Here is a 19987-nt window from a genome sequence, read left to right as displayed (position 1 = left end):
CTACCAATCTTTGGGTTTGTGTCGGTGTCACCTCTACCAACCTTTGGGTTCGTGTCGGTGTCACCTCTCCCAATCTTTGGGTTTGTGTCACCTTTACCAACCTTTCAGATTTGTGTCGGTGTCACCTCTACCAATCTTTGGGTTTGTGTCACCTCTACTAATCTTTGGGTTTGTGTCGGTGTCACCTCTCCCAATCTTTGGGTTTGTGTCGGTGTCACCTCTACCAACCTTTGGGTTTGTGTCGGTGTCACCTCTACCAATATTTGGGTTTGTGTCGGTGTCACCTCTACCAATCTTTGGGTTTGTGTCGGTGTCACCTCTACCAACCTTTGGGTTTGTGTCGGTGTCACCTTTACCAACCTTTCAGATTTGTGTCGGTGTCACCTCTACCAATCTTTGGGTTTGTGTCGGTGTCACCTCTACCAATCTTTGGGTTTGTGTCGGTGTCACCTTTACCAACCTTTCAGATTTGTGTCGGTGTCACCTTTACCAACCTTTCAGATTTGTGTCGGTGTCACCTCTACCAATCTTTGGGTTTGTGTCGGTGTCACCTTTACCAACCTTTGGGTTTGTGTCGGTGTCACCTCTACCAATATTTGGGTTTGTGTCGGTGTCACCTCTACCAATCTTTGGGTTAGTGGCGGTCTCACCTCTCCCAATCTTAGGCGTTAATGTGATCCATGCAGTAGAAACCCAAATTGTCTCTCCAGTCCAGTAATTACCAACGATGAAGGATGAAATGAGAAACACAATTTATTGGATAGGTAGTACAATGGCTGAACACACTATCATAAACACAGACAGACATTTTGATGACTTATGCAGTGACTTGGCCATGGCCACCATAACAGGCAGACTTTGTGCAAAGTAACAGTATACAGAGAATCAATAACACCATATAAAGCATAACTGATTCATTTTAAAGTGCACCTGTTTTAGGACCCATAAAGGTTCACCATTGTCAGGCAAGGCATGTTGATTGTTCAGAACTAGAAAGCTGTAACCATTGACAATGGACTCAGAACCAGAACACGATTCTGTATTAGTGGCAGTGTAAATTTCGCAGCAGGCAGATTCCAGGAGCGAAGTGACCCAACAAACATTCTCTGGATTTTACTTCCACTGGTTTGGATGGAACACAGCTGGGACAATATGAACTCCATGTACATGTTTGGATGGCATCTTATGTTGAAGCAGTGATGGAAAGACTTCTTCCTGCCTGTGGGTAGTTGGCACTCAGTACAAAGAGCTCATCTTCATGAGATAAAACAAATGTATGACCAAGAAGCTCCAACTCCATCTTCTCATTGGATGGTGGAGCTGGGTGGCACACAAGCATAGTTGTAGACATATCTTCTACGACAGGGAGAAGACAGATACCCTCATGGGGTTCACACCTAGAAGATTTATATGCATCTCCTGATGATGGCCCAAGATGGAAACAAACATAGAGTAATAAATGAATGGAAGAGGGATGGAAACAGAATAATGCGTGAATGGAAGAGGGGTGGAAACAAACATAGAGTAATGGATGGATGAATGGAATGGAAGATGGATCGATACAGAGTAATGAATGCTCAGACAACAGCCCTCAAATGTCTCTTCTCGTAGAGGCACATGTTGCAGGATAAACTGAAGGGCATTCCACATACAGGTCCAGCTCTATGACACACAAGCAAAGGTGTGGCAATAACATCTATGTACAATGTTAAGAGACAAATGGACACTATGATGGCATTTGTGGCTAGAAGCTTTTTATTCATCTTCTAATGATGGTCCATAGTAAAAGAGTGATGGCAAGGAAGTAATGAATGCTTATGGTGGAATAGTGATGGAAGCATGAAGTGATGAAAGCTCAGACATCAGCCCAAATGTGGCCTCAAGGTCAAAGTGTATTGGTTGTTGGTACTGAACAGAATGCTCACCCAGATGATATGAAAAGTCATGGAAGAACACAATTTTGGTCCAGCTACAGCTATGTCCATATCCTATGATGGTGGCTCACCTTGGAGCAGTGATGAAAGGCCTTATCAGATCCGTGCTCCAGTTGGTTTATGTATGCGTCTAGGAAACGATACACACCAGAAATATCTGGAGAAGCTCTGTGTGCCTCTACTTATGGTGATTCATGTTAAAGATTTAGAGATGGAGGCAAACACATCCAGAACTAGATGCACATAGCTTATCTCATAGTCATAGTAGGTGAGGTTGAAAAAAGACATCAAGTTCAACCTATGTGTGATTGTATGTCAGTATTAGATTGTATATCCCTCTATGTTGCAGTAGTTCAGGTGATTATCTAATCGTTTCTTGAAACTATCAATGCCCCCCCCCCAAGACCACTGCCCGTGGAAGGGAATTCCACATCCTTGCTGCTCTTACAGTAAAGAACCCTCTACGTAGTTTAAGGTTAAACCTCTTTTCTTCTAATTTTAGTGAGTGGCCGCGAGTCTTGTTAAACTCTCTTCCGCGAAAAAGTTTTCTCCTTATTGCGGGGTCACCAGTCCGGTATTTATATATTGTGGGGTCACCAGTCTGGTATTTATATATTGTGGGGCCACCAGTCCGGTATTTGTATATTGTGGGGTCACCAGTCCGGTATTTATATATTGTGGGGTCACCAGTCCGGTATTTATATAATGAAATCATATCCCCTCTCAAGCGTCTCTTCTCCAGAGAGAATAAGTTCAGTGCTCACAACCTTTCCTCATAACTAAGATCCTCCAGACCCTTTATTAGCTTTGTTGCCCTTCTTTGTACTCGCTCCATTTCCAGTACATCCTTCCTGAGGACTGGTGCCCAGAACTGGACAGCATACTCCAGGTGCGGCCGGACCAGAGTCTTGTAGAGCGGGAGAATTATCGTTTTATCTCTGGAGTTGATCCCTTTTTAATGCCAATATTCTGTTTGCTTTGTTAGCAGCAGCTTGGCATTGCATGCCATTGCTGAGCCTATCATCTACTAGGACCCCCAGGTCCTTTTCCATCCTAGATCCCCCCAGAGGTTCTCCCCCCAGTCTATAGATTGCATTCAGATTTTTGCCACCCAAATGCATTATTTTACATTTTTCTACATTGAACCTCATTTGCCATGTAGTTGCCCCTCCCCCATTAATTTGTTCAGGTCTTTTTGCAAGGTTTCCACATCCTGCGGAGAAGTTATTGCCCTGCTTAGCTTAGTATCGTCTGCAAATACAGAGATTGAACTGTTTATCCCATCCTCCAGATCGTTTATGAACAAATTAAATAGGATTGGTCCCAGCACAGAACCCTGGGGAACCCCACTACCCACCCCTGACCATTCCGAGTACTCCCCATTTATCACCACCCTCTGACCTCGCCCTTGTAGCCAGTTTTCAATCCACGTACTCTGACATAGGAGAAATGGGTGCTAGGTTGGTGTTGTCCTGCTGAGAGAGGACCAAGATTCATGTGCATCTTTCATTGGGCTCTAATACAGGAACCATGACCTAATATCTAAAATAATACAAAAAAGGAATGGACAAAACAGAAGAATAAGCCTTGTGTGCACATTCTAATGGTCATTTATGGTGGAGCAGTGATTGAAACTTATATAAAAAATAAGATGAAACGGAGAGTTCTGATGGTGCTCACATCTAGAGGAGCTTGGATCTATGTGCATCTCATGAAGATATTCATGGTGGATCAGTACACACAAATGGAATAAGCCCAAGTATCTAACCGCATCACATTATTCCCAACCAAATCCTTCAGGAAACCTAGTTTTCTATGTTCAGCCTTTCTCTAACCCCGATGAAGGGGGCTGCGGGAACTCATGAAATGTGTTGGCTTTTAAACAGGCACTACAAATAATAAACTATTTAGACAATTTATTATGAGTGATGCCCCTCTTTTTTTACTCTTGGAGTACACACAACTCCTAAATCATATAAGACGAGAAGGACAGAAGCCATGATTGTGTTGACATCCAGAGGAGCTCTAGCTCCTTGTGCACCTGCTGGTGGATGTTTCATGGTGGAGCAGAAATTGAAACACACAGCTCACCTATTATCTGAAATTACAAATATGGTGGTGCTCACATTTAAAAAGGAGCTCTATCTCCATGTGTACCTTCTGATGGACATTTACGGTGGTCCTCATGTCCTCAATCTCTAACCATTTCTTGTATCATATCCCCAGTCTCTAACCATCTACTGTAGCATGTACCCAGTCTCTGACATCTCTTGTATCATGTCCTCAGTCTCTGACATCTCTTGTATCATGTCCCCAGTCTCTAACCATCTCCTGTAGCATGTCCTCAGTCTCTGACATCTCTTGTATCATGTCCTCAGTCTCTGACATCTCTTGTATCATGTCCCCAGTCTCTAACCATCTCCTGTAGCATGTCCTCAGTCTCTGACATCTCTTGTATCATGTCCTCAGTCTCTGACATCTCTTGTATCATGTCCTCAGTCTCTAACCATCTCCTGTAGCATGTCCTCAGTCTCTAACCCATCTCCTGTATCATGTCCCCAGTCTCTAACCCATCTCTTGTATCATGTCCTCAGTCTCTGATATCTCTTGTATCATTGCTGCAATCTCTTACTTAAACACACTGCTATAGTATTACCATAGCTGTGCCCATGTCTAGAGGAGCTGGAGTTAAATGTGTACCTTTTGATGGACCTTCATAATGGAGAAGTGATTGAAGATACACTCATCTCATCTATCATAATAAATGAAAGGAATAGAAGTCGTGACATGTGTACCTTCTGATGGACCTTTATGGTGGGGAAGTGTTTGAAGTGCTTAAGCTCCATGTGTATGTTCTGATGGACCTTCATGGTAGAGAAATGATTGAAGTACACTCATCGCATCTATCATATTAAACAAGATGAACAGAAGCCGTGACAGTGTTCACATCTAGAGGAACTCAAACTCCATGTGTACTTTCTGATGACAATTTTCATGGTGAAGCATTAATTGAAGTAAATACAGAAATTACAATGGGGCTCACATCTAGAGGGGCTGGAGTTTCATATGTATCTTCTGATGGACCTTCATGGTGGAGAAGTGATTGAAGTGCACACAGCTTATTTCTCATATAAAATGAGATGGAAAGGAATTATGAATGTGCTCACATCTAGAGAAGCTTGAGTTCAATGTGCATCGTCTGGTGGTGGCTCATGGTGGTGCAATGATTGAAGCTCATCTGTGGTATAAAATAGGACAGGAATTATGAATGTGCTTGCGTCTATAGAAGCTCGAGCTCGATGTGCATCTTCTGGTGGCGGCTCATGTTGGAACAATGGCGGAAGGACTTTCCACAATCTTTACACTTGTAAGGCTTCTCCCCGGTATGGACACGGTGATGTTTCTTTAGTTCAGAGCTGAGGATAAAGCTTTTTCTGCACACTTCACAGGTAAATGGGCGCTCACCTGTGTGGGTTCTCCGGTGGCGTATAATTTGGGATCTCTGACTAAAGCTTTTACCGCAGTCTGTACAAGTAAATGGTTTAATGCCAGAATGAGTTCTTTGGTGTATGACGAGGTCGGAGCTGCGGATGAAGCTGTTTCCGCACTCAGTACATATAAAGGGCTTTTCACCCGTGTGGGTCCTATAATGAACCATAAGGTCAGCACTCTGGCTGAACCGCCGTCCACATTCGATACAAGCGTATGGTTTTTCACCTGTGTGAATTCGCTCATGGTTCTTCAGCCCAGAATTCTGGCTGAATTGTTTCCCACAGTAAACACAGGCGTACGGCTTTTCCCCGGTGTGGATGCGTTCATGTTTACGAAGAACCGAACTTCGTCCAAAGTGTTTCCCACAGAAGATGCAGCCATACGGCTTCTCACCGGTGTGGGAACGTTGATGAACGATGAGATTGGACTTCCCAATAAATGTTTTACCACAATCCGCACACACAAACTCTTTCCCTGATCGCTTCTGTTCTGCTGAGCGGATTTTAGGGTCACCATCACATACTTTACTACTGGCAGTAAGAACAACTCCGGGACTATATGGGTTGTGCAGCTGGCGGTGCTCAATGTATGACGTCTCCTGAGAAAAGCTTTGACCACACTCGATACAAATATATGACCCAAAATCCACAGCTAGAGCTGACTCTGAGCAGTCCTCACTCTCTGACCCACCAAACACAAGGCCGTGGTTTAATATGGTTCTTCTCTGACTGCTAGGGATTGTTAGATGCCCAAATGCCCTGCAACCAATAGGAACATTGGCTGACAGGACCTTCACAGGGTCACACCTTGTCCTACGGTTTCTTCTCCTTGGAGTTTGCAGCAGAAAATCATCTGTTGTGTGAGCTGTGCCTGTGGATGGGATGGCGTTCCTTGGGTGACCGGATTCACCAACTGAAGAGAAAATGAGGTACAGAACATTATGAAGATTCAATGGAAAAAAAACAGCACTTAGTTACCATTATATACCATTACCCACATGTTCCGTTACCATTATATACCATTACCCACATGTTATGTTACCATTATATACCATTACCCACATGTTATGTTACCACTATACACCATTACCCACATGTTCCATTACCATTATATACCATTACCATTGTACACCATTACCCACATGTTCCGTTACCATTATATACCATTACCCACATGTTATGTTACCATTATATACCATTACCCACATGTTCCATTACCATTATATACCATTACCATTGTACACCATTACCCACATGTTCTGTTACCATTATATACCATTACCCACATGTTCCGTTACCATTATATACCATTACCCACATGTTATGTTACCACTATACACCATTACCCACATGTTCTGTTACCATTATATACCATTACCATTGTACACCATTACCCACATGTTCCGTTACCATTATATACCATTACCCACATGTTATGTTACCATTATATACCATTACCCACATGTTATGTTACCACTATACACCATTACCCACATGTTCCATTACCATTATATACCATTACCATTGTACACCATTACCCACATGTTCCGTTACCATTATATACCATTACCCACATGTTATGTTACCACTATACACCATTACCCACATGTTCCATTACCATTATATACCATTACCATTGTACACCATTACCCACATGTTCCATTACCATTATATACCATTACCATTGTACACCATTACCCACATGTTCCGTTACCATTATATACCATTACCCACATGTTCCGTTACCATTATATACCATTACCCACATGTTCCGTTACCATTATATACCATTACCATTATATACCATTACCCACATGTTCTGTTACCATTATATACCATTACCCACATGTTCCGTTACCATTATATACCATTACCCACATGATATGTTACCACTATACACCATTACCCACATGTTCCGTTACCATTATATACCATTACCATTATATACCATTACCCACATGTTCTGTTACCATTATATACCATTACCCACATGTTCCGTTACCATTATATACCATTACCATTGTACACCATTACCCACATGTTATGTTACCACTATACACCATTACCCACATGTTCCGTTACCATTATATACCATTACCCACATGTTCCGTTACCATTATATACCATTACCCACATGTTCTGTCACCATTATATACCATTACCCACATGTTCTGTTACCATTATATACCATTACCCACATGTTCCGTTACCATTATACACCATTACACACATGTTCCGTTACCATTATATACCATTACCCACATGTTATGTTACCATTATATACCATTACCCACATGTTCCGTTACCCTTATATACCATTACCCACATGTTCCGTTACCATTATATACCATTACCCACATATTCCGTTACCATTATATACCATTACCCACATGTTCCGTTACCATTATATACCATTACCCACATGTTCCGTTACCATTATATACCATTACCCACATATTCCGTTACCATTATATACCATTACCCACATGTTCCGTTACCATTATATATCATTACCCACATGTTCCGTTACCATTGTACACCATTACCCACATATTCCGTTACCATTATATACCATTACCCACATGTTCCGTTACCATTGTACACCATTACCCACATGTTCCGTTACCATTATATACCATTACACACATGTTCCCTTACCATTGTACACCATTACCCACATGTTCCGTTACCATTATATACCATTACCCACATGTTCCGTTACCATTGTACACCATTACCCACATGTTCCGTTACCATTATATACCATTACCCACATGTTCCGTTACCATTGTACACCATTACCCACATGTTCCGTTACCATTATATACCATTACCCACATGTTCCGTTACCATTATATACCATTACCCACATGTTCCGTTACCATTATATACCATTACCCACATGTTCTGTCACCATTATATACCATTACCCACATATTCCGTTACCATTATATACCATTACCCACATGTTCCGTTACCATTATATATCATTACCCACATGTTCCGTTACCATTGTACACCATTACCCACATGTTATGTTACCATTATACACCATTACCCACATGTTCTGTTACCATTATATACCATTACCCACATGTTCCGTTACCATTATATACCATTACCCACATGTTCTGTCACCATTATATACCATTACCCACATGTTCCGTTACCATTATATACCATTACCCACATGTTCCGTTACCATTATACACCATTACACACATGTTCCGTTACCATTATATACCATTACCCACATGTTATGTTACCATTATATACCATTACCCACATGTTCCGTTACCCTTATATACCATTACCCACATGTTCCGTTACCATTATATACCATTACCCACATGTTCCGTTACCATTATATACCATTACCCACATATTCCGTTACCATTATATACCATTACCCACATGTTCCGTTACCATTATATATCATTACCCACATGTTATGTTACCATTATACACCATTACCAACATGTTCCATTACCATTATATACCATTACCCACATGTTCCATTACCATTATATACCATTACCCACATGTTCCGTTACCATTATATACCATTACCCACATGTTCCGTTACCATTATATACCATTACCCACATGTTATGTTACCATTATATACCATTACCCACATGTTCCGTTACCATTATATACCATTACCCACATGTTCCGTTACCATTATATACCATTACCCACATGTTCCGTTACCATTATATACCATTACCCACATATTCCGTTACCATTATATACCATTACCCACATGTTCCGTTACAATTATATACCATTACCCACATGTTATGTTACCATTATACACCATTACCAACATGTTCCGTTACCATAATACACCATTACCCACATGTTCCGTTACCATTATATACCATTACCCACATGTTCCGTTACCATTATATACCATTACCCACATGTTCCGTTACCATTATATACCATTACACACATTTTCAAAATCTTTTACAAATAAATATGTGAAAAGTGTGGAGGGCATTTGTATTCAGCCCCTTTTACTCCGATATCCCTAACTAAAATCTAGTGGAACCAATTGCCTTCAGAAGTCACCTAATTAGTAAATAGAGTCCACCTGTGTGTCATTTAATCTCAGTATAAATACAGCTGTTCTGTGAAGCCCTCAGAGGTTTGTTAGAGAACCTTAGTAAACAAACAGCATCATGAAGGCCAAGGAACACACCAGACAGGTCAGGAATAAAGTTGTGGAGAAGTATAAAGCAGGGTTAGGTTATAAAAAAAATCTCCAAAGCTTTGAACATCTCACGGAGCTCTGTTCAATCCATCATCGGAAAAGGGAAAGAGTATGGCACAACTACAAACCTACCAAGATATGGTCGTCCACCTAAATGGCCAGGCCAGGCATGGAGAGCATTCATGAGAGAAGCAGCCAAGAGGTCCATGGTAACTCTGGAGGAGCTGCAGAGATCCACAGCTCAGGTGGGAGAATCTGTCCACAGGACAACTATTAGTGGTGCAATCCACAAATCTGCCCTTTATGGAAGAGTGACAAGAAGAAAGACATTGGTGAAAGAAAGCCACAAGAAGTCCCGTTTGCAGTTTGCGAGAAGCCATGAGGGGGATAGCAGGAGAGGAGAGGTACAGATACGAGCCGTCATGGAAGAGGAATTCGGAAGGAGGTTGTGAGAGATGCGGATACAGCACAGAGGAACAGTATCAGAGCAGGTCCTGCTACAATGGTATGATTCTGTCCGCTGAGAACTCTGGAAGTAAGCACTAGCCCATGAGCAGCGACACCAGAGAAAAATGCTCTCCTCCTTCCAGGTGTTTTGGGGGGAACAACTGCATAATAAATGGAAAGCTGAGTTAACCAGGCTGGTCTAGGTGGAGATGCAGTTGGACAAGAGCTACAGAGCCCTCCTCTGGTATGTAGCCCAAGTGTGCCCATGGACAGCAGACGACACCCCAACAGAAGGCTTTGGCTACGGAGGCCTGGGGCTGTTATTAGAGAGGCTGTCTGAGGACCCTGACTTTGGGAGCGAATTGGAGTGGCATTTGGAAGAAATCTCGGAATACAGAGAACGGATGCTGAATGTCTCAGAAGTTCCCTGGGTACTGGAAGATTTGGAGTTTCTAGCCAATCAGGAATGGGAGCTGGAGATCGCCTACACCAGTGGTTCTCAACTCCAGTCCTCGGGACCCACCAACAGGCCAGATTTTAAGTATTACCTTGGGGAGTTGCAGACTAGAATACTGCAATCACTGAGCAGCAAGTGATATCACCTGTGATGTATTTCAGCTATCTTGCAATCCTGGCCTGTTGGTGGGTCCTGAGGACAGGAGTTGAGAACCACTGGCCTACACGGCAGCTAGATTCTGCTCAGTGCCAGGGCTGGGCTCCCTTCACTTGGGACTATCAGGAAATACCAGCTGACAACTCTGAAATCCTGGCTGAAGAGTTGGCAATGTGGCAGAGTAACAGTGTGATTTGCGCATCTCCGCCTGCAGCTATGGAGGCGGAGGTCTTATGGCGGATGCAGCAAGTGTTGACTGACCTTGATGATCCTGTTTCTGCATGGGATGATCTTGGATGGAGGAATGTGTCTGTCCAGCAGACGGATGAGGGTATGGGAGATACCAACACATCTCTCCAGCCACAGATCACAAAATGTATGGATTTAATTCACTTTTTATCGAAGGATGTTATGAATTATGAGTCACCTGCCAAAGTGTTGGCTATGGGCCCAAGTGCGGCCAAACCATGCCCTGGATTTTCAGCAACTCCAGAGACTAGTGATTTAATCGACTTTTCTGCTGAGGAAGAACAACCAAGTGAGCCTCCAGCAGAAGAGCTGGCATTGGGGCAGAACATTGCCGAGCTCTGCCCAGCACCAACAGCAGCTTCAGCCTTCCTGAGAGAAGAGGCAGCCGGCCTTTCTCCCACAAAACTGACAGGGGCATGGGATTTCCTGCCAGCAGCATCTGTGGAGGTACAAGAAACTTCTCCAGCTGAAGTGCTGACAACCGCACAGAGGGTCTGTCACGGAACGTCCCACACTCCGCTTGAGTGCTTCCGTCATATACCACTTCCTCCCAGTCTGTATACAGATATCCCAACCTCTCTGAGCACAAACAAGGCGACACTTGCTTATTGCTACCAAGAACTCACTTTATTCAGAACCAGAATACAGTCTTATATACACAGGAGAAGATTACTCTAACAATACAAATGTAACCTAATTAACATGAGCTAATTATCTAATCCTGTATACAGCCTAGGTGACTGAGACATGACCTTTCGCCCAGACTTGTGGGCACCGAGTTTCACACAGTTATATCAACACAATGCAGTCGTCCCGTCTCCTACATTGTATAGAGGACAATGTCATTAGCTCATTCAATTAACATAAACACAGGTTGATGACACCAGCATCTCCTCACAGGATGTGTCCCAACAGAATGAATCCATTGAAAATCCAGGGCCCATAATCAAAAGGCAACAGGCTTGCATACAGTCCTCTCCAACAGCCTCTGTCCCGGCTAGGTCTGTGACATTTCTCCCCTTTCGGCAGGAGACTAACACAGGAGGAGACCCCAGACGGGTTGACTCCGAAGTTAGTCCATAGTTCCAGTCCTCTACTGCCTGTACCCACACAGTACCCCAAATAAATTGTTCCAAACAGAGTATTACTCACCCAGCCAACCTCTGCCTCTCTCAGAGAACATATCTGCCGCTGGGGAGAGGCCTGGACTGGCCCTTCTCCCTGGAGTCCTTTCTGCCACTGGAGAGAAGACAGGGTGTCTGGGCTCACTCTGTCATGCTGTTGGGGATCGGGGCCCACTGCCCAGCATCCCTGGGGGATACAGGTGGAGACTGAAGTCCCATCCACCTTCACAGGACATCCATCCTCTGTTAGTTGAGGGCAGAGTCCAGCAGTCCTCGGCCCTGTTGCCAGCCCTTCTGCTGGAAACCCCACACCATCTGCTCTGGCTACCTGTTGGGGAGGGAGGCCGACTGCCCCACCTCCCTGGAACTCTGTAGTTGTTGCAGGTGATGGCCAGAGGTTGGTAGCACTCTGCCCGGTTGCCGGTGCTTCAACTGGGGAAGTTCCCTGTAACTCCACAGATACTGCTGTTGGTGCGGGGCAGAGCACAGTGAAGTTTGGCCCCAATAGCAGCTCTTCTGCTGGAGGCTCATCAGGTTGTTCTTCCTCAGCAGAAAAGTCTATTAAATCCCCTACCTCTATAACTGGTGTCTGTGGATAGAGGTTCACCATCTCCTGTCCGTGGAACTCAGAAGATGCCATCAGTGCTGAGCAGAGCGCAATGAAGTTTGGCCCTAATCCCAACTCTTCTGCTGGGGGCTCACCCGATGGTTCTTCCTCAGCAGAAAAGTCTATCAAATCTCCTGTCTCTGCAACTGGTGTCTGGGGATGGAGGTTCACCATCTCCTGTCCATGGAACCCAGAAGATGTTATCAGTGCTGGGCAGAGGTTAGCAGAGCTCTGCCCTGTTGTCAGCACTTCAGCTTTGGGGGTGGCAATCTCCAGATTTTCCACTGCAGATTCTCTGGCATGCTGCTGGACAGGCACATTCCTCCATCCAAGATCATCCCATGCAGAAACAGGATCATCAAGGTCGGTCAGCAATTGCTGCATCCGCCATAAGACCTCCGCCTCCATAGCTGTGGGGGCAGGTTGGCAAAGCACACTATTGCTCTGCCACATTGCCGACTCTTCAGCCAGGATTTCAGGGTTGTCAGCGGGTATTTCCTGATAGTCCCAGGCAAAGGGAGCCCAGCCCTGGCACTGAGCAATGTCTAGCAGCCGTCTGTAGGCGATCTCTAGCTCCCATTCCTGAACGGCCAGAAACTCCAAATCTTCCTGTGCCCAGTGCACTTCCGAAATGTTCAGTAGCCCTTCTCTGAAATCCATGATTTCATCCACCCGCCGCTCCAAATCACTCCCAAAGTTAGGGTCCCCTGTCAGCTTCACAAACAACAGTCCCAAGCCGCCGTAGCTTAAGCCTTCCGTTGGGCTGTCATCCGCTATCCAGGGACATGCTTGGGATACATGCCACCGGAGGGCTCTGTAGCTCTCATCCAGCTTTATCTCTGCCCAGACCAGCCTGCTTAATTCAGCTGTCTGCTTCTTGTGTGGTTTTTCTCCCAAAAACTGCACCCACAGTCCGTACTGCGACCAGTACCTTTCCTCGATGGAGGGGAGAACTTTTCCCTGGTGTCGCTGCTCACGGGCTAGCACTTCCTTCCAGAGTTTGCAGCGAATAGAATCACACCATCCCAGCAGGACCTGCTCTGATACTGGTCCTCTGTGCTGTATCTGCTTCTCTCGCAACCTCCTTCTGAATTCCTCATCCATGACGGCTGGTATCTGTACCTCTCCTCTCCTGCTATCTGGACCTTGGATCCAGATGGAAGTTTGGATGTCCCAGACTGCAGGAAGCTTTCCTGCTGCTTGCCACCAATGTCACGGAACGTCCCACACTCTGCTTGAGTGCTTCCGTCATATACCACTTCCTCCCAGTCTGTATACAGATATCCCAACCTCTCTGAGCACAAACAAGGCGACACTTGCTTGTTGCTACCAAGAACTCACTTTATTCAGAACCAGAATACAGTCTTATATACACAGGAGAAGATTACTCTAACAATACAAATGTAACCTAATTAACATGAGCTAATTATCTAATCCTTTATACACTGAGACATGACCTTTCGCCCAGACTTGTGGGCACCGAGTTTCACACAGTTATATCAACACAATGCAGTCGTCCCGTCTCCTACATTGTATAGAGGACAATGTCATTAGCTCATTCAATTAACATAAACACAGGTTGATGACACCAGCATCTCCTCACAGGATTTGTCCCAACAGAATGAATCCATTGAAAATCCAGGGCCCATAATCAAAAGGCAACAGGCTTGCATACAGTCCTCTCCAACAGCCTCTGTCCCGGCTAGGTCTGTGACAGGGTCCAAGACCTCTGCCCCACACCTGCGGCAGTTCCAGAGGTCCAGGGTGAGAAGGAGATGGTCACTTCCCAGCAGCAAATTAGGATCCAGCGGGGAGAAGGGAGAGGATGTTGTCATCCTCTCTTCCCAACAGTCAGACAGAGTGGAGGAAATGGTCTTCACTCCCCAACCAGGATCCATGCACCTGGGAGATCATGAGAGAGAAATGTCATCCCAGCAGCCAGATGAGGAAATGGAAGAGGAAGCAGCCGGCTCACTTCCCCAATGGCAGCTACACAATTTGGGAGAGTCGGAGGTCATCCATCTGTAATGAAATGTCCCACACTCCACTTGAGTGCTTTTGTCATATACCGCTTCCTCCAGTCTGAATATAGAAATGAGATATTAATTGCAATGGAATACAGCCACACCCCAAACGACCCAACTCAGCGCACACCATAGTATGAGACTATATATATATATATATATATATATATATATTATATATATATATATATATATATATATATATATATATATATATAGTATATTAACATTCCAGTGTGGTTTTACAGCGAGTCCGATTAGTACAGATCAGACTGGGGTTCTCGGTCACCCTGTGCCCCTATTAGGGACACAGGGTGACTTAGATATAGGAGGTGCATGGGGAGCTGAAACAAGGGTTTCCCAACCTCCCCAAGGGATTCTGGGTTCCATGGGCCCCCTCGCCCAAAGTGACTCCCGTCACACCTTCCTCCCCAGCAGCAGATTCACAGTCTGGGAGTGCAGGAAGCCGGCCTCCCGCCCCAACAGTTAGCTGGAGTGTATGATGTGGAGTCCCCAGCAGAAGTGCTGGCAACAGGGCAGAGTTCTACCAACCTCTGTCCAGCACCGGTAACAACTGTGGAGTTCCAGGGAGCCGGGGCAGTCGGCCCCTCTCCCCAGCAACAAGCTGATGTAGTGAAGCTTCTTCTCTCGGCTGTATCACTGGCAACAGTGCAGAGCGCCGCTGGCCTCTGCCTAGCACCTACAGTGCCTCCACAGCTTCAGGAAGCTGGGGCAATCGGCCCCTCTGCCCAGCAGCAGACCTAGCCATGGAATGTTACAAACCACTGAAGCGCTGGCAGCTAGACAGAGAGTCAATGAACTCTGCCCCACACCTACTGATGACAACTATTCCCTGCACTATTCCTTGCAGCCAAGAATAGAGATCATGCAGACTGACTATGTGAGTTCTCTCTGCCCGCCTAATGCATGTCCAGACCAGGTGGAGGTCTGGGACCTTGTTAATCGACTTTTGATGGGGGAGAAATGTGACAGACTCACCCGGGACAAAGGCTTTTGGAGGGGACTGAATGCTAGCCTCCTGCCTACCGACTATGGTCCCTGGCATTTGAGGGAGCTACAAGCATTTAGGAAGATATTCTTTTATGTAATGCAAAAAGACATTATTAAGGAGGCCATGATGGTCTCTGCCAGCTTGGGACTCATAGCTGATGTTGATGTCATCAGCAAGCCATCTGTCTGGGGCCCCCTACCATAATGTGTTGATTGAAAGTAGGTCTCCTGCTATTGTCTGAAGGTGTCCTGTGTTTATACTTATGATAATGTGTATTGCACTGTGTGAACCTCGGGGACACCAAGTCTGACCTGTAGTGAGATCCTGAACAATCAAAGCATTGTTTAGGTCTGAATTCCCATTCACCTATTGTTTCTGTCTGGGTGGGCACTGAGTCATCTGGGTTGCTAATTAACATAATGTTTATAGTATATATCTGTTGTTCTAATTATTATCCTGTGTACAGTTTGTATTGTTAGGGTAAATGATCAGGAGGGGGGTGTCCTCCTGTGGGGTATATAATCTGTGTTAGTTTGTTCAAATAAAGTGATCCAGCTTAGCAGCCAAACGAGTCCTGAATTGTTCTTGGTTTTAATAGGCGGCTATAATATCTGATATTTATGTTCAGACTGGAGGAAGATGTATATGACAGAAGCACTCAAGCAGAGTGCAGGATGTTCCATTACAAGGACCAAATCCTAGAAGCATTGAACATGGAAGAAAAATGGGAATGCTTTAGGAATATATTAAAGAAAGGTATCACACAGTGCATTCTAATGGGTAAAAAATATAGAATAGTGAAGGTTAAACCTGGGTGGCTAAATTGTAACGTAAAAAGTCTTATTGAAGAGAAAAAAACGGCATTTAAAAAATATAAAGTGGAGGGGGCATTGACAGCATTTCAACACTACATGGAATGCAATAAGAAGTGTAAGAATGAAATAAGGGTGGCAAAAAACTACGAGAGAGAGAGAGAGACATAGCAGAGGAGAGTAAAAAAAATCCTAAGGAATTTTTTAGATATATTCACAGTAAAAAACTGAGAATAGAGCACATTGCCCAAAAGATGATGGGAGGATTCTTCTTCTCCTCAGTTTTTACACAGGAAAAGGAGGGGTATACCGACAGCAACAGTATTTGTTAGTGGGTAACCAGACTCCAAGACACAGAAGGGGGTTGCGGTGATAGGACCCCAAGACACAAAAGGGGGCTGTGGTGACAGGACCCCAAGACACAGAAGGGGGCTGTGGTGACAGGACCCCAAGACACAGAAGGGGGCTGTAGTGACAGGACCCCAAGACACAGAAGGGGGCTGCAGTGACCGGATCCCAAGACATAGAAGGGGGCTTCAGTGACCAGATCCCAAGACATAGAAGGGGGCTGCAGTGATATACAAATAGAAGGGGGGCTACAGTGATCAATTGTATAGACTGTCATCTATTCCACAAATGTAAAGCACCCACAGACCAAACAAAGAGCTATCTGAAGGTCACCTAAATGTAAGAAATGAGTTCATCTGGAGAATAATAAAGCCTTTTCTGATACCGTCTGTGCAGGACCTCCTGGTGATAAGAATATACGAAGATTAGTAAGGAAGGGGACACAACCTCCCTAATGGGACACAACCACCCTAATGGGACACAACCACCCTAATGGGACACAACCTCCCTAATGGGACACAACCTCCTAATGGAACACAACCTCCCTAATGGGACACAACCTCCCTAATGGGACACAACCACCCTAATGGGACACAACCACCCTAATGGGACACAACCTCCTAATGGGACACAACCTCCTAATGGGACACAACCTCCCTAATGGAACACAACCTCCCTAATGGAACACAACCTCCTAATGGGACACAACCTCCTAATGGAACACAACCTCCTAACGGGACACAACCTCCCTAATGGGACACAACCTCCTAATGGAACACAACCTCCCTAATGGAACACAACCTCCCTAATGGGACACAACCTCCCTAATGGGACACAACCTCCCTAATGGGACACAACCACCCTAATGGGACACAACCTCCCTAATGGGACACAACCTCCTAATGGAACACATCCTCCCTAATGGAACACAACCTCCCTAATGGGACACAACCTCCCTAATAGGACACAACCTCCCTAATGGAACGCAACCTCCTAATGGGACACAACCTCCTAATGGAACACAACCTCCTAATGGGACACAACCTCCCTAATGGAACACAACCTCCCTAATGGGACACAACCACCCTAATGGAACACAATCTCCCTAATGGGACACAACCTCCCTAATGGAACACAACCTCCTAATGGGACACAACCTCCTAATGGGACACAACCTCCTAATGGGACACAACCTCCTAATGGGACACAACCTCCTAGTGCCCCGTACACTCGGTCGGATTTTCCGATGGAAAATGTGCGATAGGACCCTGTTGTCAGAAATTCCGACTGTGTGTGGGCTCCATCACACATTTTCCATCGGATTTTCTGACACACAAAGTTTGAGAGCAGGCTATAAAATTTTCCGACAACAAAATCCGTTGTCGGAAATTCCGATCGTATGTACACAAATTCGATGCACAAAGTGCCACGCATGCTCAGAATAAAGAGATGAAAGCTATTGGCCACTGCCCCGTTTATAGTCCCAACGTATGTGTTTTACGTCACCGCGTTCAGAACGATCGGATTTTCCGACAACTTTGTGTGACCGTGTGTATGCAAGACAAGTTTGAGACAACATCCGTCGGAAAAAATCCATGGATTTTGTTGTCGGAATGTCCGAACAAAGTCCGACCGCGTGTACGGGGCATTATGGGACACAACCTCCCTAATGGAACACAACCTCCTAATAGGACCTCCATGCCCCTTGTCCTCGGAATGTAAGAATGTATTGTAATTATAGACACATAGAATCCTGGAACTCCACCCCCAGCAACCTCACCTGAACCAATGGCCTCCATCATCTCTTCATGGGCATTATGTTGTATCCTCTCTGAATCTCCATCTGTCAGGAATACCGGAGATCCATCCGTGTCACAGCAATCCAAAAAATGGAGATCTGCAGAAAAAGTCCATGTGATAGGTAATGGATACTCCCGAGGGCAAGTCATGGCATGCATATCATCTCCATATAATAATGACATCATTCATATCCTCCACATATAATAATTATGACATCATTCATATCCTCCGCATATAATAATAATGACATCATTCATATCATCCACATATAATAATAATGACATCATTCATATCATCTCCATATAATAATAATGATATCATTCATATCCTCCACATATAATAATAATGACATCATTCATATCATCTCCATATAATAATAATGACATCATTCATATCATCTCCATATAATAATAATGACATCATTCATATCCTCCACATATAATAATAATGACATCATTCATATCATCCACATAATAATAATGACATCATTCATATCATCTCCATATAATAACGACATCATTCATATCATCCACATATAATAATAATGACATCATTCATATCATCTCCATATAATAATAATAATGACATCATTCATATCCTCCACATATAATAATAATGACATCATTCATATCCTCCACATATAATAATAATGACATCATTCATATCATCAACATATAATAATAATGACATCATTCATATCATCTCCATATAATAATAATGACATCATTCATATCATCTCCATATAAGAATGACATCATTCATATCATCTCAATATAATAATGATATCATTCATATCATCTCCATATAATAATAATAACATCATTCATATCATCTCCATATAATAATGACATCATTCATATCCTCCACATATAATAATAATGACATCATTCATATCATCTCCATATAATAATAATGACATCATTCATATCATCTCCATATAATAATAATTACATCATTCATATCATCTCCATATAATAATAATGATATCATTCATATCATCCACATATAATAATAATAATGATATCATTCATATCATCCACATATAATAATAATAATGATATCATTCATATCATCCACATATAATAATAATGATATCATTTATATCATCCACATATAATAATGACATCATTCATATCCTCCACATATAATAATAATGACATCATTCATATCATCCACATATAATAATAATGATATCATTCATATCATCTCCATATAATAATAATGACATCATTCATATCCTCCACATATAATAATAATGACATCATTCATATCCTCCACATATAATAATAATGATATCATTCATATCA

General features: G+C 43.7%; 1 protein-coding gene across 1 annotated transcript; it reads right to left on the bottom strand.

The window, feature by feature from the left end:
• Positions 1–730: 730 nt before the first annotated feature.
• Positions 731–18829, bottom strand: LOC141122105 (uncharacterized). The gene is made up of 2 exons (XM_073611935.1): positions 18661–18829; positions 731–6338 (listed from the first exon to the last, which is right to left on the bottom strand). The coding sequence occupies exons 1-2, from the start codon at positions 18827–18829 to the stop codon at positions 5215–5217; spliced, it is 1293 nt and encodes a 430-aa protein (XP_073468036.1). The 3' UTR covers positions 731–5214.
• Between the last annotated feature and the right edge of the window lie 1158 nt (positions 18830–19987).

The sequence above is a fragment of the Aquarana catesbeiana genome, unplaced genomic scaffold (genome assembly GCF_042186555.1).
Source record: "Aquarana catesbeiana isolate 2022-GZ unplaced genomic scaffold, ASM4218655v1 unanchor244, whole genome shotgun sequence".
NCBI classification, from domain to species: domain Eukaryota; kingdom Metazoa; phylum Chordata; class Amphibia; order Anura; family Ranidae; genus Aquarana; species Aquarana catesbeiana.
This window is presented reverse-complemented; position numbering and strand designations above follow the sequence as displayed.